Source organism: Mobula hypostoma, chromosome 4 (genome assembly GCF_963921235.1).
Source record: "Mobula hypostoma chromosome 4, sMobHyp1.1, whole genome shotgun sequence".
Lineage (NCBI taxonomy): Eukaryota > Metazoa > Chordata > Chondrichthyes > Myliobatiformes > Myliobatidae > Mobula > Mobula hypostoma.
In genome coordinates, this window is record NC_086100.1 from 164,264,400 (window position 1) to 164,290,423 (window position 26,024).

Consider the following 26,024-nt stretch of genomic DNA (forward strand, 5'->3'; position numbering starts at 1 on the left):
CGTGGCTGATTAGGAAAAGGGGAGGTGCAACGAGACCTGGGTGTCATTATACACCAGTTATTGAAAGTGGGCATGCAGATACAGCAGGCAGCGAAAAAGGCGAATGGTATGCTGGCATTCATAGCAAGAGGATTTGAGTACAGGAGCAGGGAGATACTACTGCAGTTGTACAAGGCCTTGGTGAGACCACACCTGGAGTATTGTGTGCAGTTTTGGTCCCCTAATCTGAGGAAAGACGTCCTTGCCATAGAGGGAGTACAAAGAAGGTTCACCAGATTGATTCCTGGGATGGCAGGACTTTCATATGATGAAAGACTGGATCGACTAGGCTTATACTCATTGGAATTTAGAAGATTGAGGGGGGATCTTATTGAAACGTATAAAATCCTAGAGGGATTGGACAGGCTAGATGCAGGAAGATTGTTCCCGATGTTGGGGAAGTCCAGAACGAGGGGTCACAGTTTGAGGATAAAGGGGAAGCCTTTTAGGACCGAGATTAGGAAAAACTTCTTCACACAGAGAGTGGTGAATCTGTGGAATTCTCTGCCACAGGAAACAGATGAGGCCAGTTCATTGGCTATATTTAAGAGGGGGTTAGATATGGCCCTTGTGGCTAAAGGGATCGGGGGTATGGAGGGAAGGCTGGTACAGGGTCCTGAGTTGGATGATCAGCCATGATCATACTGAATGGAGTTGCAGGCTCGAAGGGCTGAATAGCCTACTCCTGCACCTATTTTCTATGTTTCTATGTTTCCATTCTTCCTTAATGTCTCTCTTCCTCTTTCCCCATAGGTGCCTATCTGTCTCTCACTCTTTTACTCTCTTATTTTTTTCTCCTCATTTCTTCTCTTCTACTTTCACTTCTGTGTATCTGTTACTCTTTTTAATCACATTTTCTTTCCCCTTTTTTCCTTTTCTCTCCCTCCCTCCCTTCCTGTCTCTGCCTTGAGTGGGCCGTGAGCTGGGCTGTTCATTGCCACTAAAAAAAACTTCATTGAAAAGCGGAATTCCAACCTACCTTCGGGCTGGCTCCACAGCCTTAAATCAGGCGAGGGGAATAAAAGGGCCTACTTATTTTGAATTGCTGCAGTTTATTAGAAAGGTCAGATGTCAGCATGTAACAAATCAGTGCAGAGGCAAGGTCAGCCAGTGAGGTCATGGAGGTGCTGGGGTGACAGGAATGGATGGAAATCTGCAGAGCACAACAACAGCTGTGGGTTTTCAGGGGAGAATGCATGCTGCCACGTGATTCGAACAACAAATTGTACATGTGAATGAGAGTTATCTGACAACCGGGGCTGGAAATGTGATAGCTCTTGAGCCTCAGTGTTCCTAGGAAGCAACACATAGAGTTACATTTAGATAAAGACAAATACAGTGGAAAGAAAAGGCTTGTATTTCTGTAGTGCCTTTCACAGTGGGCTTCACAGCCGATCTCAGGTGAAGTTATTGCATTGTTGAAAATGTGACTAACTTGCCTATAGCAAGTTGTCTGGGACACCAGTGTGGTAAAGATGAAGTAATTTATTTGAATGATGATGAACGCGTGATGAAATTAGGCACAAAAACAAGGAGTAATTCTCTTGTTAAGTTTAAAACATAGAACTTAGAACAGTATAGCTCTAGAACAGGCCCCTGTCCCCACAATGGCTGTGCCAACCATTTTGCTAACCTAACCTAATCCTATTTGCCTGCAGATAGACAATTCTCTGCCTGTTTTATCTGCCTGTCTGCAAGCCCCGTAGTTCTTGCTATCATACCTGCTTCTACCACCTACCCTGGCAACACATTCTGGGCAGCCATCACTTCTGTGTAAAAAAAACTTGCCTCCCTTAAGCTTTCACTCTCTCACCTTACACCTGCACACACTAATATTTGATATTTTGACCATGGGGAGAAAGACTGACTATTCGATGTACCCGTGCTTAATAATCTTTTCAACTTTCATCAGCTCACCCCTCAGTCTTCTACACTCCAGAGAAAACAATCCAAATATGTCCAAGCTCTTATTGCAGCTAGTATTCTCCTAATATCCAATACATTTTCATTATAAACAAGAGAAAATCTGCAGATGCTGGAAATCCAAGTGACACACACAAAATGCTGGAGGAACTCAGCAGGCCAGGCAGCATTTATGGAAAAGAGTACGGTCGAAGTTTCGGGCCAAGACCCTTCATCAGGACTGGAGGAAAAAAGCTGAGTAGATTTTAAAGGTGGGGGGAGGGGATAGGTGAGAGGTGAAACCTGAAGTGGGAGTGATGAAGTAAGGAGCTGGGAAGTTGACTGGTGAAAGAGATACAGGGCTGGAGCAGGGGGAGTGTGACAGAAGGCCATGGAAGAAAGGAAAAGTGGGAGGAGCACCAGAGGGAGCCAATGGGTGAGCAAGGAGATAAGGTGAGAGAGGGAAAAGGGGATGGGGAGTGGTAAAGGGGAGGGGGTCGGCATTACTAGAAATTCAAGAAGTTTATGCCATCAGTTTGGAGGCGACCCAGACAGAATATAAGGTGTTGTTCCACAAACCAGAGTGTGGCCTCATAAGGACAGTGGAGGAGGCCATGGATAGACATATGGGAATGGGAAAGGGAAGTGGAATTAAAATGGGTGGCCATTGAGAGATCCTGCTTTTTCTGGTGGACAGAATGTAGGTGCTCAGCAAAGGGTCTCCCAATCTATGTCTGGTCTCACCGATGTACATGAGATCACACCGGGAGCACCAGACACAGTATATGACCCCAACAGACTCACAGGTGAAGCATTACCTCACCTGGAAGGACATTATTATTTTCATTATGAAGTCATTTATATTCAAATGAAGGAACTGATAAAGTCTCGGTTTAATAACTCAGGCAAAACCTGTCAGTGCAGTCCCCAGTTATCATGCCCTTGTGGAGAGTGTTTGAATCTCCATATCTTACTGATCTAGAGCGTCCAGTATAACCCACTGAACTGCTAGTGATGGTTGTAGGTGGCCTGTGGTTGTAGAAACAGATGGTAGCAGCGGGCACCAGACCAGGCTGTGGTGCTTAAGTCCGTCAGGGTACTTTCCCTCTGAGGATAGTGGACGTGTTTCGCCTGTTTTGGAAAGTGATCAGCAAGTCATTGGTTTACCTCAGGAATTTATGGCTTGTGAGACACTTCCCAATGCCAGCACCTCTTCTGTAATATTTGCTTTTATACTGATATCTCTGACGCACTGTAGCCTCAGGCTGCAGAATCTGAAACCAGAGATAAAAACCTCAGGATAAGATGGAGAAGCTACTCGGGAACTGTAAGTCTTTGGAATTCTCTACTCTGTGGCACTGTGGAGATTCAGTCATTGTGGATACACGAAACAGGATTTAGGGATCGTGCAGTAAAGAGGCTCTAAGGCAATGTGATCGTATTGAATGATGGGCTAGGTAGAGGGTTTAATAACTGCTGCTAATTTTTTGCATTTTTCTGTTCCTTAGGAATGTCTGGGGAAAAAAAACCTTTTTTTAAAAACATTTACCTGTGATGTCTCTTGAATTGATGGAACCAAATCCTTGGAGAATTTTATAAGGGATTTATTTTTGAAAAGTAATTTGAAGTGCAAATAGCCCGTTTAACCGTAAGTGATCTGTGATCTCTGTATAATACTAGATCATATCAAGACAAGGAGTGCTGCATATGTTGATTCCTTGTGCCACTCTGCAATATAGAAATACTTACTGTCCTTGCACCATAAATACAAACAGGAAACGGGAAATTCTGGAAATATCTAATTTTAAACTGCATTAATTCAGTGCTTCCAGTCTTAGGATCTTGAGAGAAACTTGACAGAAGCAGATGTAGTAGTGAAATGATAAAATGTAACAAGCAAATAAGACTGGTATCAATGAATAATTTTGGTAGTAAGAGGAATTAAAATCTAAGAGTAAAACAAAATGGAATGAAAGGGAGAGGAAAGTTAGAAAAACAAATGCACATTTAAGGGTAAAAGGTAAAGTTTGCACAAAAGAGTACAGGTTTAGTACTGGTAAATGGAATAGGTATTGAAAGGTGAAATATTGAAAGGGACTCTCATGGGATACTTCTCCACTCAGAGGATGGTGTACGTGTGGAATGAGCTGCCAGTGGAAGTGGTAGATGCTGGCTCAATTGTAACATTTAAGAAAAGTTTGCATAGGTACATGGAAGTATGGAGAACTATGGTCTGGGTGCAGGCTGATGGAACTAGGCAGAAAGCGCCACAGAATAGCACTCTAATGTAGAATAATGGACAAATAGCTGGGCAGTATTATATAAAAAAAGTTGTTTTGGCCTAGGTGTGGACAAGGGTAAGCAACCAGAATCTTTTGTTTGGGATAAACGTTAACCCAAAATGTCAACTCAGCCCAAAATGTCAACTGTCCGTTTCCCTACATGGATATTGTGGCCTCCTCTGGATCCTCTCCAATGCCAGCACATCTTTCCTTAGGTAACTGCTCACAATATTCCAAGTGCAGTTTGACGAATGCCTTCTAAAGTTGCCTTAATGCATGATCAGCCACCTGCCCTACTCTACAGATGTATCATGGAGAGCATTCTTACAGGTTGTATCACAGCCTGGTATGAAGCTTCCAATTCACCGTATCACAAGAGGCTGCAGAGGGCTGTAGATTCGACTAGCTCCAATGATGAGCACACCCCTCCCCATTATTGAGGACATCTTCGTGAGGAGACCCACTGTGAAGGACCCTCACTATCTGGGATATGCCTTTTTGTTATTACTGTCAAAGAGGAGGTATAGGAGCTGAAGAAACAGCTTCTTCCCTTCTGTCATCAGATACCTGAATGACCCATCAACCCATGATACTTACTATCATTATTCCTTTTTTTGCAATACTTATTTTGTAATTTATAATAATTTTATGTATTTCACTGTAATGCTGCCGCACAACAACACACTTCATGTCATATAAGACAGTGACAATAACCTAATTTTGATTCTGAGATCTGGAAGCATATGTGGAAAGAGAAGCAGTTAATATTCCAAGTTCAGGACCCATCACTAGGTCTGGGAAAGAGAAATAAATGTGAAAATTGAAAAATAATCAACTTGTTCAACTAGCCCTCAGGACTCAACATCCAATTTATCACCTTCAGATGATCAACCATTCCAGTTCTGTGCCTCATATTTCTACCATTCCTTTACCCTCTTCTTCTGGTTTTGCAGATTTTACTCATTCTCCCCAATAGAAACTTCCTACAGAGACACCATCGCCACCCCTCTCTACCAGCACCATCTTCATATACATCATTCAGTCTCACCTCTTTTCTACTCTATCTCTCCATTCTCTTTGCTCCTTCTGCCTTTCTCAGTAACTTTAAAACTCTTTCCTTTTTAACTTTTCTTTGATTACCCACATCTCTCTTTACATACATTTCCTGACCTGCAGATCGTTTCGAGAATTTTATCTCAGCAGCCCATCCTTTAGTCACTGAATATTTAGTGCACTGCTTTAATTGACCATGGAAACACCTAAAAGGCAGAGAGTGTTGTATGTCATCCTATCACAATCTTCACTTTCAGTTTCAAGGCTTACATTGACAAAAGCTATGTTTACCTCACCAGTTCCCTCTGTAACTTCTCCCAAATGCTTTCAAGAATTTATTGAATTTGTCAGAGGCTGCATTTTCTCAACTCTTCTACCATGGTATCTATCATTAAGGACCTCCATCACCCAGGACATGCCCTCTACTCATTGCTACCATCAAGGACACTGCCCAGAAGAAGGCAATGGCAAACCACTTCTGTAGAAGAATTTGTCAAGCATAGTCACAGTCATGGAAAGACCATGTTACCTACGTCATACGACATAACACTTAATGAACAAAGAAACCATCAGGTAGGGGGAATAGGAGCCAGAAGGCACACACTCATTGATTTAGGAACAGCTTCTTCCCTCTGCTATCAGATTTCTGAATGGACATTGAACCCATGACTACTGCCTCACTACTTTTTGTTTCTCTTTTTGAACTACTTATTTAATTTACTGTAATTTACAGTTTTTTTTATTATGTATTGCAATGTACTGCTGCCACATAACAATAAATTTCATGACTGCTGGTGATAGTATGCCTGATTCTGATTCTGGTCTCCTTGCTTCTTACGTACGACGAAGTGGTGGGGAGGAATGTTGGACAATCTTCAGAGATTCAAAGCTGGCAATCAAGAAACTTTAACATTGTTGAAATAAAGGTTACAGCCGGATGTAAGTTGAGGAAGAAAGGAGCATTTTATCCACTGTTTGTGGTCACTCATTATATGTTATATAACTATGGGTATCCAGCATAGAAACAAGCCCTTCAGCCCAGCTTGTCCATGCCAACCCAGGTGCCTTCCTGAGGTCCCATTGTCTGCATTTGGCCCATATCCCTCTAAATATTTCTTATCCATGTAGCTATCCAATTGTCCTTTAAATGTTGTTATTGTACTTGCCTCAGACACTTCCTTTGGCAATTTATTCTACATAGTCACCACCTTTTGTGTGAAAAACATACCCCTCAGTTCCCCTTTAAGTCCTGCTCCTCTTCCCTTAAACATAATCTGTCATTTTAGACAATTCTACCATATTGAAAACACTGTCATTATTCGTTTATCTATATGCCTCGTGATTTTAGAAACTTCTTTAAGGTTGCGCAGGGAAAATAGCCGTAGCTTTTCCGATCTCTTTGTATAACTTCTTATGAAATAGAGGTGATTTGTAGAGACAGACAGAAATGGGTGGAGTGAGGTGGTAGGGAGTAAGTGAATACAGAGACCTCTGGAGGGGTGTGGATAAGGAGGAATACAGAAGTTATTATTGCTGGAATCTAATAAGTGAGGAAGGTGATAATGGGAACCACTACGTGAGCGAAGAAGAGCAGATGGAACCTGATTGGGCAGAGGGAGATCTGATAAATTACAGGTGTGGGCAGTAGGAAGATGAAACCAGGAGGGGGAAGAAAATAAAATGAGTGATACTGTCCAGAGACGTTGGAATGGGGAATTATAGGAAAGGGGCAAAAATAGGAGGATCGAGGCTGGATTGGAAGGAGGGAGTGGAACACAAAAGGCATGGGTTACCTGAAATTAGAGAATTCACTGTTCATAACATTGAGTTGTACACTAATCAAACAGAGTATAAGACACTGTTCTTCTAGTTTGTGTTGGATTGGAGAAGGCCAAAGTTGGGTAGGTTGGCGTGGGAATGGGAAGAAGAGGTGAAATAGCTTGCAGTTGAGAGTTTGGAATGGGCATTGTGGGGTAGAGTTCAACTGCTGTGCAGACCAGTTGGCAAGGCTGCACTTGGTCTTGCTGATGCAAAGGAGACCACATTGGGTGTGCTGAATGCCGTGGATGAGGTTGGAGGAGGTGCATATAATTCTTTGCCCCACTTGGAAGGGCTATTTAGGTACCTGAATGGTGTTGAGTGAGGAGTGCAGGAACAAGTCAGTGTTGCAGGGGGAAGTACTGGGGATCATTGAAGGTTGGGTTGGAGGGATGGGTGGATGGGGCATAGTGGAGAGAGTGGTGGCTGTGGAAGACAGAAATGGCTTGGTGGGGGAAGATCTGGCAAGTGGTGGGATCTGTGGCTGGCAGAAGAAGGGAATAGGATGAATGAATTTGTTCAGCTGGGAATGGCCTTCTTTTCTGTTAATTAACGTTGCAAGTTTTTGGGTCTTGCCCATTGAAAGAGCATTCCTTGAGATGGAAAGTATTTCCAGGTCTGTTTGTGCAGGTTTAGTGGAGAGTTGAGTGTCGTGTAGTCACCAGATGAGGTTACTGCTCTGAACTCTCCCTAGCTTTTATTTATTTTTGTTCTGTATCCTGTGATGTATTGTGGCTTTGGTCTTATCCTTTTTTAATTAACTGCAGCTGTTCCAGCGATGAGTTTGGTGAGTGATGATATCCTCACCATTCAACTATTTTGAAATTTTAATTTAACCTTTCTGAGCACTGACTAATCTGGCAGAATATACACTAAATTGTCCCCGTCACTGCTAAACAAAAAAAGGACTTGCATTAACATATAATCTTCCACAACCTCAGGATGTCCCACATGACCGTATACAGTCAGCTGACTGTAAAATGAATTCACACAATCTGCAGGAAGAACTCAAGGGTTGAACAGAATCAGTGGATGGAAGAGATCCACTGAATTCTTCCATTAGATCTTGTGTTGTTCCAGGTTCCAGCATCTGCAGTCTCTGGTATCGCTGTGAAATGAATTTTCTTTGGTGATATAGAAACCAGCCCATGTCAAAATCTCAGTCTGACCTATAAGCATTTAAGATGAGAGAGGAAGAGTTTAAAGGAGATGTTCAGAGCAGACATTTTACAAAGTGAGTAGGAGGTATTGGAATGGGCTTACAGAGGTATTGGTGAAAGTAGATATGATGGTGGAGCTTAATTGGGTTTTAAATGGGCACATGAATATGCAGGAATTGGAGGGATATGGATCAAGAACAGTCAGAAAACATTAATTTCAATTTGGCATTGTGTTTGACACAGACACTGTGGGCTAAAGGGCTTTTTCTGTGTTAGACTGTACCATGGGCTATCTTTGAAATAAGACTGGGGAGATTTACAATGGAGATATAAGTGATTGCAGATGCTGGATTACGATGCAAAAAACAAGTTGCTGGACTCAGTGGGGCAGGCAACATTTGTGGAGGGAATTGGACAGGGATTGTATCAGTCAGTAAGACACAGAATTTGGAGATAATTCATACAGATTAAATGTTTCCATCTGAAATGTTGACTATCCACTTCCTACGGATTATGGCACTTCTTTCCCCCAAAGGAGAGATGTATAAAATCAGAGGGCAACTTTAATATAGAGTGATAAGAATTTTAGGGGGATTTGGAAGTGCCTTTTATTTCAGAGGGTGATTGGAAACTGGAGCTTACGACCTGAGGAGCTGGTGAGCGCAGTGACTCTCATGGCATTTAAGAGAATCTGGATGAACACTTTAGTTGTCAAGGCAGAGAAGCTTTTGGCTTAGTGCTGATAAATGGGATTAGGACAGATGGTTACATAAAAGTTGCTGGTGAACGTAGCAGGTCAGGCAGCACCTCTAGAAAGAGGTACAGTCGACGTTTCGGGCCGAGACCCTTCATCAGGACTAACTGAAAGAAGAGCTAGTCAGAGATTTGAAAGTGGGAGGGAGAGGGGGAGATCTGAAATGATAGGAAAAGACAGGAGTGGGAGGGATGGAGCCAAGAGCTGGACAGTTGATTAGCAAAAGGGATATGAGAGGACCATAGGACTGGAGGTCTAGGGAGAAGGAAAAGGGGGGAGGAGCCCAGAGGATGGGCAAGGGGTATAGTGAGAGGGACAGAGGGAGAAAAAGGAGAGAGAGAAAAAGAAGGTGTGTATATAAATAAATAACAAATGGGGTACGAGGGGGAGGTAGGGCATTCGCTAGTCAGAACTCCTAGAGATGCTGCCTGGCCTGCTGCGTTCACCAGCAACCTTTATGTGTGTTGCTTGAAATTCCAGCATCTGCAGATTTCCTCGTGTTTACAGATGGTTACATGATGGTCAGTAAGGACAGGTGGGCTGACTGGCCTGTTTCTGTGAAATACGATTGGATAAACATGGTTTGTTTTCCTTGGAGATGTGGAAGCTGTAGGGATACGTGATTGAAGTCTAGAAACTTATAATGGTGGTTGTTAGCCTTTGATCCCTTGATGGGGATAAACCATTCCCAATTACAGAGCTCTTCAAAACTAGAGGGCAGAGGTTTAAGGCAAGGGATGGGCCGTTTAGAGGAGATCTGGGGAAGAATTTTTTTTCATCCTGATAGTGGTTGGAATCTGGAACACAGCATAAGATTCTCACATTTGAGCAATATCAAGATAAACACTTAATTGCAAAGGCATTGAAGGCGGTGGACCAGGTGCTGTTAAATAGGGTTAGAATAGATGGCTGGCACGGACTTGATGGTCTGGGGGTTCGGTTTTTGTTCTGTACCTCTTCTATTGCTCAAACCTTCCTGCTTTTCTTCCAAGTATTGCCTTGGGATTTTGAATTAGCAGACAAAGTTTAACAGCTCTTTTCATAAGGGGATTAACCCCGATCTAAACCTCCAGCTTGTTGTTGGCATTTTAACGCAAATTAGACAGGCTTTAGGTTGTGAATGTGGCTAAGTTTTATTAACCTGTGGCATGAGGGCAAAGCTGATAGAAGGAAGGTAATCGTTGTTTCATGCTAACTCCCTGACTTTGATCAAAGGTCTAAGACGAAGCTTGTGAATTATGCAAATATTTTCTCCATCGAATAAATTGTGTCGGCCTCTCTTTCTCAAGCCAAGGCTCCCACTGTGCTCATTGTCAAATGAGGTTGCAGGGATGAGATGACAGTTTTCATGATAACAACTTAAAACTGTCTGTTTTACACGTTTCAGTGGCAAACCTGTGAGCCTGCTGCTGTTCAAGCCACTGCATATTGCACCGTCGGTTCCCAGCTATTTTATAACTGGTGAATTTGGATTAGTATTCAGAAATAAAGATACAGTGCTAATCGATCTGTACAGCTAGATGCAGCAACTTAATCTTTTCACTAGTCTTACACTCCTCTGTTTATCAGCCTCAAAATTTCTATGCATGACATTGTCCAGCTGACAGAATCCTTTAAGGTAACCAAATGTGATAGAGAAAGATAATGGGACATTAAGCATCCCAGGAGAGAGCTAGTGGGATATTAAACAGTCACCAGAACAGAAGATTAATTAGGACTTTGAACTGATTCTTAGGCAGCTAGGTGACTCTGAAATCCTCTGATGGGACAGGTGAATCAAAACAATTTTTCTTGGGTAACACATGCAAAATGGTGGAGAAGCTCAGCAGGTCAGCCAGCAGCTATGGAGGGGAATTAACAGTCAATGTTTTAGGCCAAAACCTTTAATCAGGACTGGAAGAGAAGGGAGCAGAAGCCAGAATGAGAAGATAGGGAGAAAGGAAGGAGTACACGCGGATGGGGGATAGGTGAGTCCAGTTGAGGTGAAAGGTGGTTCGTTGGGTTTGGGGAGATGAAGTAAGAGGCTAGGAGGGGATAGGTGGAAACGTTCCTCTCCTATGGATGGGGCCTGGCAAGGTGGCATTTAGATTATCATGCCCATGTCAGACATCAAGCACAATACTAATCCCATTCACCAACACATGGTCCATATGCATTGGTAAATCACGTGTTCATGTAGATACTTTTCTAATACTTCAAGAGCTTCTGTCCCCACCACTGCCTCCGGAAGTATGTGGGTTTTGGATATGTTACATTGGTGGCTAACTGCATAGTGGATATGGTTTGTCAGTGGTAAAGGGGATGAATATTTGGGGTGCTGGATCGGGTGCCAAGCAAGTGGGGTGCTTAGACCTGGATAGTGTCAGATTTAATGAATGTTTTTTGTTCTGCACTAATCTGTGCAAGTGGAGGGCATTACATATATGTGTACTTTGAATACCAGTTCAGCTGATTATTATGGATTTGTTTTAGAAACGTTGGCACTTTTTTCTTTGGAGTATGGGAGAATGAACAGTGTTCTTTATAGAAGAGTATAAAATTACAAGTATAGTTAGGGTGCGTGTGCATAGCCTTTCCTCAGTGTTAAAGAATCAAGAATGGGAGGGAATAGGTTTAGAGTGAGAGGGGAGGGATTTCATAGGAATCTGAGAGTTGACTTTTTCACCCAGAGGGTGTTCAGTTAATGGGATGACCTGCCAAAGGAAGTGGTTGAGGTAGGTACATAAACAACTTTTAAAAGGCACTTTGATGGGTACATGAATAAGGAAGGTATGGGCAAATGGAATTAGAGTAGATAGTCAGCATGGAACACTTGGGCTGAAGGGCCTGTTTCCATGCTGTGTGACTCACTGGCACTACAGTCAGACCACATCCTCTGTGTCCAACTCTGCTTCTCAATACAGCTCTGTTGTTTTAGAGCAGGGGCTATCCAACCTTTTTTATGCCATGGACCAATATTATTAAGCAAGGAGTCTGTGGATCTCAGGTTGGGAACCCATGTTTTAGAGGTCTGGTCTGGAAGTGAATTCAAACTCATCACTCAAAATATGTTGTACATTTAGTCAGTGCAGTCCAGTTATAGTACCATGCATAATGAAAATATAATGACATAATTGTTGAGAGTCGTGTTAAAAGATCTGAAAATGATTGCTTTAATTTATTTGGATACTTCAAAGAAAAACATGACCTTTTCTGTGAGTTCAGAAAGTTGATGGCTCACCCACCAACTTAACTGAGGCTCATCTGGAAGCTGACTGGTCTGAGGATGGATACCAGGTTCTCCTACTGTGAGCAAGCACGGTCATAAAATCAGTACAATATGCCCTTGTAGTGCACCATTAATATAACTGAATGAAAACTTTCGATAGTATGATGTGCTTGATAAACAGCTGACAAAACATGATTAAGCTGTTGCCGGCAAGGGCACTGCAAGCAGGTTGACTGCTGTACTCTCACAATAAAATGGGATAGGTAGTTGAAAATGAAATGTTTGCAGGACTGTGGAGAAAGAATAGTGAGGAATAGAACTGACAATGTTCTTTCAAAGAGTGTACACAGACTGAATGGGCCACATGCGTAGCACAGTAGCTGGTGCTGCTGCACCTCATTTCCAGTGACCCAAGGTCGATTCTGACCTCCAGTGCTGTCTGTGTGGAGTTTGCCTTTTACCCTATGAACACTTACCCCAGGGTGATCCACTTTCCTCCCACACCCTAAAGGTATGCATGTTACCAGGTTAATTGGCTGCTGTAAGTGATTACTGATATGTAGGTGAGTAGTAGGATCTAAGGCCATCGATGGGAATGTGGGAGAGAATACGTTATGGGGAAATATTGTGAGTTTGTGAATGGAACTACTTTTATACTTTATACTTTATTGTCACCAAACAATTGATACTAGAGCATACAATCATCATAGCAATATTTGATTCTGCTCTTCGTGCTCCCTGGAGTACAAATCGATAGTAAATATTAAAAATTTAAATTACAAATCATAAATAGAAAATAGAAAAGGGGAAGTAAGGTAGTGCAAAAAAACCGAGAGGCAGGTCCAGATATTTGGAGGGTATGGCCCAGATCTGGGTCAGGATCCGTTCCCAAATCTAGCCATACGAGTCTTCAAGTTCCTGAGCCTTCTCCCGGAGGGAAGAGGGGGGAAAAGTGTGTTGGCTGGGTGGATCGTGTCCTTGATTATCCTGGCAGCACTGCTCCGACAGCGTGCAGTGTGAAGTGAGTCCAAGGATGGAAGATTGGTTTGTGTGATGTGCTGGACTGTGTTCAGTTTAGTTTTGATGTTGTGATGTGTCAACTAGTGATGTTGTTCAGAGAGGCAGCATGGACTCAGAGGTCAAATGGCCTCCATCTGTGCAATAGGGAAGTATAATCAAATAGTCGTTTTCCTGACTCTGTCATTGCATGAAACTTAAACGTAGCAATTTGATTCTGATATAAGTTCCATAACTCTGGAGGCTTTAGTCAGGGAAGCATTTCATGTGGTCTGACTGTAAGATCCCCAGGCACAATAATCTCAGAAGAGTCAATGGCAACCAGAGCAATTTCTTTGCTAGGATCCAATGCCAGTGTGGTTAATGTTACTTGTGGCCATGCACGGCTTGATAGGATAACTAGCAGTAGAAATGATGCTTGAATATATGTATTTTGCTCAGTTTTCATGGAACTCTGGGCCATTGAGGTACTACTGATCTCCTGAGGATGGTGCATCCTGCCTTCAGCACTGGATAAAGGATAAAGGCGAAGTCTTGGGTTCTCATTAATAACCAGCACCCTGCCAGTGAGGCCACCCTTTCTGGACTTAACTCCTATCAATTTCCTTCTCTATGTGCTTGCACTGCCTTGATAGATTAGGGTGATAATTCTAACTTCAATAACTGATGTTATTGTTGCTTTGCTAATTGTACACTCAGTTTAGCAATGGCTAATGTGAGAATTGCAGGAAACATTAGGGCCCCAGCTAAAGTGAGATCTGGACTTCAAAAAATTGCAGCTGAGTTATGAATGACATGCAGTCAAAATTGCAGAAAACAATATTCTTTTACATTAATTATGCTTTTGAAAAGGTTCAAAGTTCAAAGTAAATTTATATCAAAGGACATACGTGTCACCACATACAGCCCTGAGATTCACTATCTTGCAGGCAATCATAGTAAATACGAGCAGTATAACAGAATAAATGAAAAGCCTCACCCAACAGAGCAGACAACAACCAATGTGCAAAAAGAAACAGCAAACTGTGCAAGTACAAAAAGAAAGAGAAAAAAGAAATAATAATAGTAAGTAAATAACCAATAAATATTGAGAACATGAAATGAAGAATTCTGATAGTGAGTCCACAGGTTATGGGAAAAATTCGGTAATGGGATGAGTAAAGTTATTCCCTCTGGTTCAAGAGCCTGTTGAGGGAAAATAATTATTCTTGAACCAGGTGGGTGGGTCCTGAGGCTCCTGTATCTTTTTCCTGATGGTAGCAGTGAGAAGAGAACATGGCCTGGATGGTGGAGGTCCTTGCTGATGGATGTTGCTTTCCTGTAACAGTACTCAATGGTGAGGAAGGCTTTACCTGTGAATGGACTGGGCCATACCCACTGCTTATTGTGTGATTGTTGTAAGGAAGCCAGAAAAGAACCTATGAGGGGAATTAAGAAAGCCAGGAGGAACCCTGAAAGTCTCTGACAAGTAGGATGAAAGAAAATCCCAAAGAATTCTTTTCATACATTAATGGCAAGAGGATAATGAGAAAGAGGTCTCAAGGATCCACTCAAGGATAAAGGGGTAAAAGGGCGGTAGAGGCAGGTACATTAAGAAACTCTTAGGTAGCCACAAAGGCATCCGTTAGTCTTGCGAGAACATGGATCTGCGCCTGGAAAGTCTTCACTTTCCAGGGCGCAGGCCTGGGCAAGGTTGAATGGAAGGCCAGCAGTTGCCCATGCTGCAAGACCCCCTTCTCCATGACACCAAAGTTGTCCAAGGGAAGGGCATTAGGACCCATACAGCTTGGCACCAGTGTCGTCGCAGAGCAATGTGTGATTAAGAGCCTTGCTCAAGGACACAACACGTTGCCTCGGCTGGGGCTCGAACTCACGACCTTCAGGTCGCTAGTCCAATGCCTTAACCACTTGGCCACATGCCCACCAAGATTAACATGCATGGGATCCATGGTGAATTGACCATTTGGATTTAGAATTAGCTTGTATATAAAAGGCAGAGGATAATATTTGAGGGTAGCCACAAGAGTGATGGAAAAGCAGAGGGCTATCTAGGATGTAAAGGTTAGATTGATCTTAGAGTAAGCTAAAATATTGGCCCAACATCATGGCCAGAAGGCTTGTATTGTACTGAATCATGATGAAGAATTTTAGCCCAAAACATTGACTGTGCATTAATTTCCAGAGATACTCCCTGACCGACTGAGTTCCTTCTTCAGTTTGTGTATATTGCTCTAGATTTCTAGTATCTGCAGAATCTCTTGTGTTTATGCAGTACTGAGCCTTAGTATTCCGTAAACACAAAATACTCTGCAGATGCTGGGGTCCTGACGAAGGGTTCCGGCCCAAAACATTGACTGATCGTTTCCACGGGATACTGCCCGACCTGCTGAGTTCCTCCAGCGTGTTGTGAGTGGTGCCTTAGTGTTCTATGTTTTTGGAGGTAGAGGATGTGGATAGGGTCCTAAAGAGTACTTTGCACCAGCACTTTTCCTATCAGAAGCGCTTGGAGAATAGGTAGATCTTTGTGGAGTGTGCTAATGTGTAAGGGCATTCAAAATAAAGAAGAAGGTAGTGTTGAGTTTCTGAAAAAAATATTAAGGTGGACTAGTTCTCTGGGCCAGATAGGAAATACTTCAAGTTACTGAGAATGGCAAGAGATTTGCTGGGTCTTTACCCAATATCATAGTGGCCTCTCTAGCCACAACTGAGGTCCCAGAGGACTGGTGAATAGCTAAAGTTGTTGCATTATTCAAGACGGGAAAATAGGGATAATCCTGGAAACTATAGTCTGGTGAATCTCATGTCAGTGGTAGGGAAGTTATTGGGGTGGATTCTTAGGGGTAGGATTTATGACCAGTTTAAAAATCAATGCCTAATTAGGGTCAGTCAGCATGGCTTTGTGTGTGGCGTGTTTTTGGAGAAGCTGATGAAGATGTGTAGAAGGTAGACATGTTTTCTACATGGATTTTAGTAAGATGTTTGATAAGATCCGTGTTGGGAGATTCATCCAGAAGATTAACATGCATGAGATCCATGGTGAATTGACCATTTGGATTTAGAATTAGCTTCAATATAAAAGGGTAGTATTTGATGGGACTTGTTCTGTCTGTGCCTAGTGGTGATCTGCAGGGATCATTACAGGGACTTCTGCTGTTTGTGATCATACATAAATGACCTGGATAAAAATGTAGATAAAATTGTTTTGCAAGCTTGCAGCCACTATGAAGATTGGTAGTGCTGTATATAGTGTAGAAGACTGGCAAAGGATAATGCAGGATAATGGAGGCGGGAGGAGAAGATGGCGGCGCGCCTGCGTATGCGCAGCCCTCCGGTGAAAAAATGATATCGTATCTGTTAAATAGGTGCCGTGGACAATTCTGATTTGATGGAGAATGGACGTGAAAACACAGAGGAACATCTGGAGAAATTTCTGAAACGTCTGTTCGCTGCTGTCGTTACTGTGTGGTCAGGAATCTTTTGGAGGGTAGGCCTCAAAATCCCCGGCCTTGCCTGCTTTTGGCAACCGAGGAGGTCGAATCGTTCGGACAGAGATGGCGCTCAGTACTCGGTGTCGGAGAGCTGATCAGAGCTTGAAGTTTTCGGGTGACTTAGAGTCGGATTGTGGTCGGCATGGCAGGGAGAGTTTTTCTTCCTTCTCCCCTCTGCGTGAGATGTGGGGCATTTGAGAAACTTTGAACTTTACTGTGCTCATGGACTTCTTCATCAAGTTATGGTATTGTTGCACTGTTGTAACTGTATGTTATAGTTATGTGGTTTTGTCAGTTTTTTCAGTCTTGGTCTGTCCTGTGTTTTGTGATATCATACCGGAGGAAATAATGTATCATTTCTTAATGCATGCATTACTAAATGACAATAAAAGAGGACTACGTGTCTTCATAATCATAATTGCACTTACGGGCAGAGAAATGACAGATGGAGTTTCAACAGGTCAAATGCGAAGTGCTACAGTTATGGGAGATCAAATGTAAAGGGATAGTACACTGTTAATGGCAAGACTCTTAACAGTGTTGATGTGCACAGGGCTCTTAGCTCCATGAAAGCGGCTGCACAGATTGATAGGGAAATAAAGACAATATGGCATGTTTGCCTTTATTAGTTGAGGAACTGAATTCAAGAGTTGGAAAGTTATGTTGCAGCTTCATAAAACATTAGTCCGACCGCACTTGGAGTATTGCATTTAGTTCTGGTTGTTCTTTATAGGAAGGATGAAACAAGCTTCGGAGAATGTGCAGAGAAGGTTTACCAGGATGCTTCTTGCATTAGAGGGCACTTAATATAAAGAGAGGTTGAACAACCTTGGGTTGTTTTCTGTAGAACAGTGCAGGCGTAGAGGAGACATGATAAAGGTTTATAAGATTATGAGAGGAATACATAGATATAGTAGACAGCCATGGTGCTTTCCCCAGCATTGAAATGCCTAATACAAGAGGGCGTGCTTTCGAGGTAAGTGGGGATAAATTCAAAGGGAATTTTTATGCAGGGTGTGGTGGGTGCCTGGAATGCGAAGCCCAGGATGGTGGCTGGGGCAAATAGGATAGAAGTGCTTAAGAGGCTTTTTGATAGACAAATGAATGTTTAGCAAAAGGAAAGATACAAACTTTGTGTAGGCAGAAGGGATTACTTTAATTGGGCATTTGATTCCTAACTTAATTAGTTAGCCCTAACATCATGCACCGAATGACCCGTTCCTGTGCTTTTCTGTTCTTTGACCTATATTCTGTTTTTTCAATGCCCATTACTCGGGGACTGTAATTCATTGCTGAGGGAGGGTGTATGATTGGCTTAGTTCCTGGAGTCCACTGAGGACAAGGGTAGGTAGTTGGAATCCACTAAGAGAGGCTGACAGAAGGGCTGGAGACCCTAGCGGGGTCAAGAGAGAGGATGCTGACCTCAGGAGTAGCTAAGAAGTATAGTCAGAGACTTCAGGGGTAACTGGTAATTGGTTTATTATTGTCACAAGTGTCAAGATACAGTGAGCTTCTTTCACTAATTCAGACAGGTCCATCCAAACATGGTACAAATGAAAAAAGAACAACAAATTGCAGATTATCATGTTACAGTACAGTGCACTGCCTGTGGACAAATAAGGTGCATGATAAAGTAGATTAAGTGATCAAGAAACCATTTTTATTGTAAAAAAAAAGGATATTCAAGAGTCTTATAACAGCAGGATTGAAACTTTCCTTGCGCGTGGAAGTACTTATTATCAAGACTTTGTATCATTTGCCAGAGTGAAGAGGGAGAAGAGATAATGACTGCAGTGAGATTGGTCATTGATTAAGTTGGCTGGTCTCCTAAGGCAGTGGGAAGTGTAGATAATGGAGAGGAGGCTGGATTTCATGATGTACTGAGCTGTGTCCACCTCAGGAAGTGCGGAAGAATGTTGAGGGAGGTCAGAGACCTTGAAGAGTAAGGGGTGGGTTAGTTGGGCCCAGTTATTTGTGAATCGGTAGTTCCTATTGCATTGCTGTTTAGGTGAGTCTTCCAGAATGTGGTGTACAGCATGAGGCCATTTGGTCCATCTCGACTGTGCAAATGATCCTGCCCCACTCAAACCTTCCCCAGAAAGTTTTCACCTCACCTTTTCAGCAGATTCTTATATACCTTTCTCCCCTGTGTCTCTGAGAGAGCAATTAATGTACAATTGATCTCAAGATAGAGAAACATTTGGACTTCTCTGATGCCCTGTGTCACCTCAGGACATCACCAAACCAATGAAATTATTTTGCATTGTCATCACTGTTGAAATAAGACAAATGGAGGAACTCATTTGTGCCTGGCAAGCTCCCACTCAAATTGTTTGTTATAGTTTGTCATGTGAGGAATATCCATCATCATTATCATAGTGATAATCTCCCATATAAAGACATTCAGCAGAGCATGGATTTCAGGCTATGTTTTTGCAAATTGTGAAACTGTAGTATGCCTGCATGCCATATTACAGGCCATTCTCTATCAATTCATAAACATATAATTAATGGCCACTTTTTGAGGTACATCTCCTCCTTATTACAAATATCTAATCAGCCAATTGTGGCAGCAACTCAAAGCATAAAAGCATACAAACATGATCAAGAGGTTCAGTTGTTGTTCAGATCAAACATCAGAATGAGGAATAAATGTGATCGAAGTGACTTTGATCGTGGAATGATTGTTGGTGCCAGGCGGGGTGGTTTGAGTATCTCAGAAACTATTGATCTCCTGAGATTTTCACACGTAACAGTCTCTAGAGTTTACAGAGAATGGTGCAAAGGAAAACCAAGATTCATCCAGTGAGTGGCAGTTCTCTGGGCAAAAGTGCCTTGTTAGTGAGAGAGGTCAGAGGAGAATGGCCAGACTGGTTTAACCTGACAGGAAGGTGACAGTAACTCATATAACCACAGTTTACAACATTGGTGTGCAGAAGAGCATTTCTGTACATGCAGCATATTGAACTTTGAAGTGGGCTACAGCATCAGAAGACCACGTTGGGTTCCACCCTCTTTTGCCACTTTATTAGGTACAGTCTTGTATGCGATAAAGTGCCTACTGAGTGTAGAATAATACTGCACGGGAACATACAAATACATTTAAAGTGAGAGATTAGGAAAGTTTAAAGGAGATGTGTGTGCTAAGTTTTTTTTACACAGTGACAAGTGCTTGGAACAGACTGTTGGGGCTATTAGTAGAAGAAGGTATGATATTGGCATTCTGAGTATAGATAGGCACAGGAATATGCAGAGAATGGACGAAAATGGATCATTTTCAGACAGAAAATATTTAGTTTAATGGATACATGAGAGACTGCTCATGCTGGAATGTGGAGCAACAAGCAATCTGCTGGAACTAAGCAGGCCGAACAACATCTATGGGAGGAAAAGAATAGTCCGGAGTATAGTTTAGTTTAGCATTGTGTTTGGCACTAACAGCATGGGCCACTTCCTGAGCTGCACTCTACTACTGCACTATGAACTTGTGATTCAGAGACAAAAGAGATACCTAACGACTGAGCCATAGTTGGGATCAGGGCAACAGCTGGCATTGGGGGTAGTAACTTATGACAAATAAGAAGAGATGAATAACTCAAAACAGCAATCAGCAGTGTGATTTGGAAATGCCCAGTGACCTTATAATCTGTGACATCTCCACCAATTTCTTCTCCATGTCCGTCCTGAAGCCATGAAATCAAACTTACTTTTCAGAGTTCTCCATTTCAGTATTAGATCTAAAGGGCTGCTATTATTACTCATGTAATGCTCTTGTCTTGTGTGGACCATCACACAAACTATTAACCTACAGCAATAAGGTGGACTCTTGATCTCACAATCTGCAATACTCAGCATGTTATTGCACCTTATTGTCTGCTTGCCCTCTCTTGGTTACTGTAACACTTCATTCTGCATTCTATTATTAGTTTCCCTCGTACTGCCTCAATGTATTGATGTGATTATCAGTGTAGATGGCCTGCAATGCATTTTTTTACTGTGACAATAATAAGCCAATAAACAAACCCCCCACCTACCCCATTTGTGGAAGAGTCTGTGGTTCCCGCATCAGCCTCATCTGTTGCCTCATGACCCACAGTGCCGGAGTGGAAGCAAGTCATCCTCAGTCTCAAGGGATTGTCTGTGAATGTTACTGAAACCCCAGTGACAACACTGATGACATGAGCATTTACCTCTAGGTTATGTCCCATGCGGAATGAAGGGATAGAAACCATAGAAACTACAGCACAGAAACAGGCCTTCTGGCCCTTCTTGGCTGTGCCGAACCATTTTCTGCCTAGTCCCACTGACCTGCACACGGACCATATCCCTCCATACACCTCCCATCCATGTATCTGTACAATTTATTCTTAAATGTTAAAAAAGAACCCGCATTTACCACCTCGTCTGGCAGCTCATTCCATACTCCCACCACTCTCTGTATGAAGAAGCCCCCCCCCTAATGTTCCCTTTAAACTTTTCCCCCCTCACCCTTAACCCATGTCCTCTGGTTTTTTTCTCCCCTTGCCTCAGTGGAAAAAGCCTGCTTGCATTCACTCTATCTATACCCATCATAATTTTATATACCTCTATCAAATCTCCCCTCATTCTTCTACGGAATAAAGTCCCAACCTATTCAACCTTTCTCTGTAATTGAGTTTCTCAAGTCTCGGCAGCATCCTTGTAAACCTTCTCTGCACTCTTTCAACCTTATTTATATCCTTCCTGTAATTTGGTGACCAAAACATAGAAACAATTTGGAAGATCTGGAAGTTCTTGTTTGTAACCTGTGGTACTGTATCCCGTATCTCTTGCCAGCCACTCTCAATTCAAATGATCTTTTTGTAGATCTTTTAAGACCGGCTTTTCGCTTTGCCTCCCAAACAGTTCTGACGCCTGTATGCAGAGCACTTGGAGTTCACTAGTGGAGCATGCTGCATTCCATGGGTCCCGTACGGTAGCTCAGGGAAGAGACTCTCATCAGGGCAGAGGTTTAAGTCCAGTGCTGGCCAGCTGTGTCATTCAACCCCAATTAAGCTCAGAACTTATGTCAAAACAGAATCCTAACTGAAGATCAAATCTCTTGGCTTTGCATTCCTTAAATGGACATGCTCCTTTGGCTTGCTGCATTTAAGAAAACACTGACTCCAGTTCACTCCAGATGTTTCTGCATTGTTGTACTCAGGGGGAAAGTTTCCACATGGCCAAATCAAGGACAGCTAAGAAATCAAATGAGGGATTTTATTTTACTATGTTTGTATAGCTGTCCAGTAACTTTCCTGCGCCGGGTATTTTCTACACTGAGGGCAGTACATAAATAGTGCTGCAGTGATAGTTGTATCTCTGTGACCTCATCCAACCTTTCAACTTTCCACAGTCTCCTGGTCCTGGTTTTTTTTTAAGCATTCCCAGATTTCATCACTCATACCTTCAACCTCCTCAGCCCATGGATTCCTCCCTACACTCTCCATCCCTCCACCGCTCCTCCCACCTTCAAGGTGCTCCTTAACACTAAACTGTTGGCCTTCTATCATGATGGCTCTTTCAGTATCTCAGTGTCAAATTTGTTTTGCTCTGGGACATATTGGTATTTTGAAGATACAGTGTAAACAGAAGTTTATGCATTGTACGTTTGATGTTAATCGTTGTTTGCTATTAATTCACCCTGAGTTGTCCTGCAATTTGTCTAGTGGGCCATAAGACTATAAGACATAGGAACTGAATGACTGATCCTGGATTCATATACCTGCCTTCTCACCATATCTGATCAGGAAACGATCAACTTCTGCCTTAAATATATGCACGGACTTGGCCTCCACCGCAGTCTGTGGCAGAGCATTCCACAGATTCACTACTCTCAGGCTAAAAAAAATCCTCCTTACCTCTGTGGCCCTCAATTTTGAAGGTGTGCTCTCTAGTTCTGGATATCCCCACCATAGGAAACATCCTCTCCACATCCACGCTTTAGTCCTTTCAATTGGAGGATTGGAATTGGAATTGATTGGTGTTACAGGGTTCTCTGGGAATATAGAACTCAGTCTTTTTCCTGTGTTTGGGGAATCAAGAAGTAGAGGCCATAAGTTTAAGGTGAGAAGCGAAAGATTTAATAGGAACTTAAGGTGTGAACTTTTTTAACAGGAAGGACAGTATCTATGTGGAATCAACTGCCAGAGGAAGTTGCTGAGGCAGGTACAATCACAATTTTTAGAAGACAGTTGGGAGGTACATGGATTGGAAAGGTTTAGAAGGTTATGGGTCTAATGCTGACAAATGGGACTAGATGGTATAGGGCATCTTAATTGGCATAGATCAATTGGACTGAAAGGCTGGTTTCTGTGCTGTTTAGCTCTAAATCTATTACTAGTCAACAGCCGGAATTACAATTTGTCAAGTTTACATTGGCTATTTCCATTAAAAGTACAAGAGTGGTAGAAGATATAAAGTCATGGAGCTTGTTTTCTCAGATTACATCAGTCTACTACTTAGACTGTATACTGTAATTCAGAGAACATAGAGTGTACAGCACAGGAACAGGCATTTGGCCCATGATCTAATTAAGCTAATTAAACTAGTCCCTTCTGCCCACACAAGTACATACCTCTCCATTCTCTGCATGTTCATGTACCTGTCTAAGAGTATTCCAGGTATCCACCACTCTGTGTATATAAAAAAATATGCTCCATTCATCCTTGGACCTAACCTCTCTCACCTTAAATCCGTCCTCTGGTAGTAGACTTTTCAACCCTGGGAAAAAGATGCTGGCTGTCTACTCTGTCTATACCTCTCATAATCATATAAGTTTCTACCTATCAGATCTCTCCTCAGCCTCCACGGCTCCAGAGAATACAACCCTTCAAACAGAGCTGAAAAGAATACATGAAATAGAAGACATTCACCCCCTATTTGTACAACCTCTCCACCTCTCCTAATAGTGCATGCCTTATAATTCAGGCAGCATCTTGGTAAACTTCTTCTGCACCCTTCCCAAAGCCACCACACCCTTCTTATAAGATTTTTTCTTAAATTAACAATCTATGGATCCTATTCTTGACTAGACTCAATGACTGAGCACTCACCACAAGTAGAGAATTCTAAAACTCTGCAATCTTCCCCATGAAGATATTTCTCCTCATCTGAGTCCTAAATGATGGATTCATCTATTTGCTTTTGTGCCCCTAGTTTGTGACTCACTGGTAAGAAACACTGGAGGAGACATTTTCCTGTACCGGTCTATCTTTATAGACCAGTCACAGAATCATACAGTGCAGAAACAGGACTTTTGGTCAACCCATGTCCATGTTGACAATCAAGTACCTATCCACACTAATGCTATTTACTTTGGTTAGTTGCCTTCTAAGTTATATGGAAACTTATGAATCTTTAGAATTCTCTCCATCAGATATTGATTGTCCGGTCACCAAGCAAATTTAAGACTGAGAATAGTGGAGTTTTGGACACTTAGGGAATGAGAGGATTTGGGATTTGCATGAGAGAGAGACACACACACACAGACAGGATGGGCTGCATTTGTTCTCAGTGCCTGAACACACTTGAGGGGCAAATTGGCTTCTATTTCATGCATCTTTTTCACCTTTGTTTGGGGATAGCTGCTGGAAAGTCTCATCTTCATTGCATTCTATTGTACAGTCTTTTTGAAATATTTGTGCAACGTTGTGGTCTCCTGGCAGTGTCAGGCTGTGTGAAAGATTAAGAGTGAGCGTTCTGAGTTAAATGCTTGAACAGACACTGAGTTACAGATGCACAAACACCACAGCAAGAAGGTCAAGGCTTGCTGGCATTGTTTGTTCAGCAAGAACAAACTTGTTTTCCTTTATTTTTCTCTCCCTCCTTTTCTTGCACCTTTTCTCTCTCCTTTCCTCCCACACCCTCAACCTGTTTCCCCTTCTCTTTCACTCACTTCCTTCTTATTTTGCTCACTCCCTTCCTTTCCACATTTCCCTCCCTCCTTCATCCCGCCTTCTGTCTTGCTCCTTCTCCTTGCCCCCTCCTTCCCTCCGTTCCATTTCCCATTCCATCCTGTTTCTGCTCTCCTCTCATTCCCTCCCACTGTGTGTTGGCACAATTTGCCTCAAGATTGCAGTTGAGAAAGTAATAGGAACATTATTCCAGGAGAGGCTTGTTCTGAATGAAATGTGTGTGTGCGCGCGTATACACACACACACACACACACACACACACACACACACACACTTGAACTCACAAGTACGGACATATAAACCTACACTATTTGATGTTGCATTCTCCTTTTACATGTATATAAGGGCTCTTACGAAAACTAACATACAAACATAGGTGCACACACACAAATCAACACATGCACACACAAAGAAATTAAATCTTCCCGCACACATCACATACGTGTGTAAATAAACCAACATTACCTTCTTTCCACACACTCCAGCTCTCTCCCTTGCTCTTTTTCATCCCCTTTCTCTCTCACTCACTCCCTCCCTCTTCCCTCATCTCTCCCCTTTCTTCTTTCCCTGTCTGTCTCTAACCTCTTGTTTACACTCTTTCTCTCTCTGACTTTCTATCTTTCTCTCTCTCTCACCCCCCCCTCCACTTCTTTCTTTCTTTCTCTCTCTCTCTCTCTCTCTCATTTGTTTAAGACTTACACTTTCAGCTGCTCTGTGCCCTCTCGGCACCTTGTCACTCATTGCCGCAGTTTGCTTCTCTCTGCTTAACCGTGTTTGTTTTAACTTTCTTTTGTGATTTGGAATTGTTTAAACAGGCAGCCAAAATCTGCTGGTGTTCTGGTGAAGAATAGAGACATGAAACCAGGGGACATGGACTGTGGGCTGGGGGTGCTGGTGTGGGATTACAAACAACAACAAGGACAGGGTTTAACAGGATTACAGGCAAGCAGTTACTTCAAGTTTATTTTCATTTATAAGAAGAGCAACAAAAACTAGTCCCATAGTGGTCACAGGTGCAGAAATTTAAAGATTAACGAGTTAACTTCTATGGTTTGTGATTGGTCAGCAGAACCTCACAGATGGACTGTTTTAGCAGCGAGATTTTGAAAAGAGATGGAAGACAATGAGCTTCGAGGGTCTGTGACCAGCTTTTTTAGACTTTATTAAAGTGCCCCTCAGACTGAGAGCCGCCCCCTTTCTCTCGTTCTCTTTCCACGCCCTCCCCCACCCACTAACCACTACCCCCCTCACTGAACTGGCCCCGAGTTTAGTGGCAAGGTTTGGCAGGCAACACACTGTGAGGCTGATTGATGGCCTGAACATCTGAGGGGCTTTTTGTCTTCAGCTGCTCACTATGAGGGGCCTTAAT

At 42.6% G+C, this 26,024-nt stretch overlaps 1 protein-coding gene across 9 annotated transcripts in view; it reads left to right on the forward strand.

Moving 5' to 3' along the window:
• The window catches only part of bmpr1ba (bone morphogenetic protein receptor, type IBa), a 602,440-nt gene that overhangs the window by 400,517 nt on the left and 175,899 nt on the right, over positions 1–26,024 (forward strand). The window contains exon 1 of one of the 9 annotated variants that reach the window (XM_063046870.1): positions 16,901–16,966. The exons of the other annotated variants lie outside the window; for them this stretch is intronic. Within the exon in view, the coding sequence (XP_062902940.1) occupies positions 16,964–16,966 (3 nt within the window). The 5' untranslated portion in view covers positions 16,901–16,963. Of the gene's footprint in view, positions 1–16,900; positions 16,967–26,024 lie in introns of those variants that run through there. 9 annotated transcript variants of the gene reach the window in all.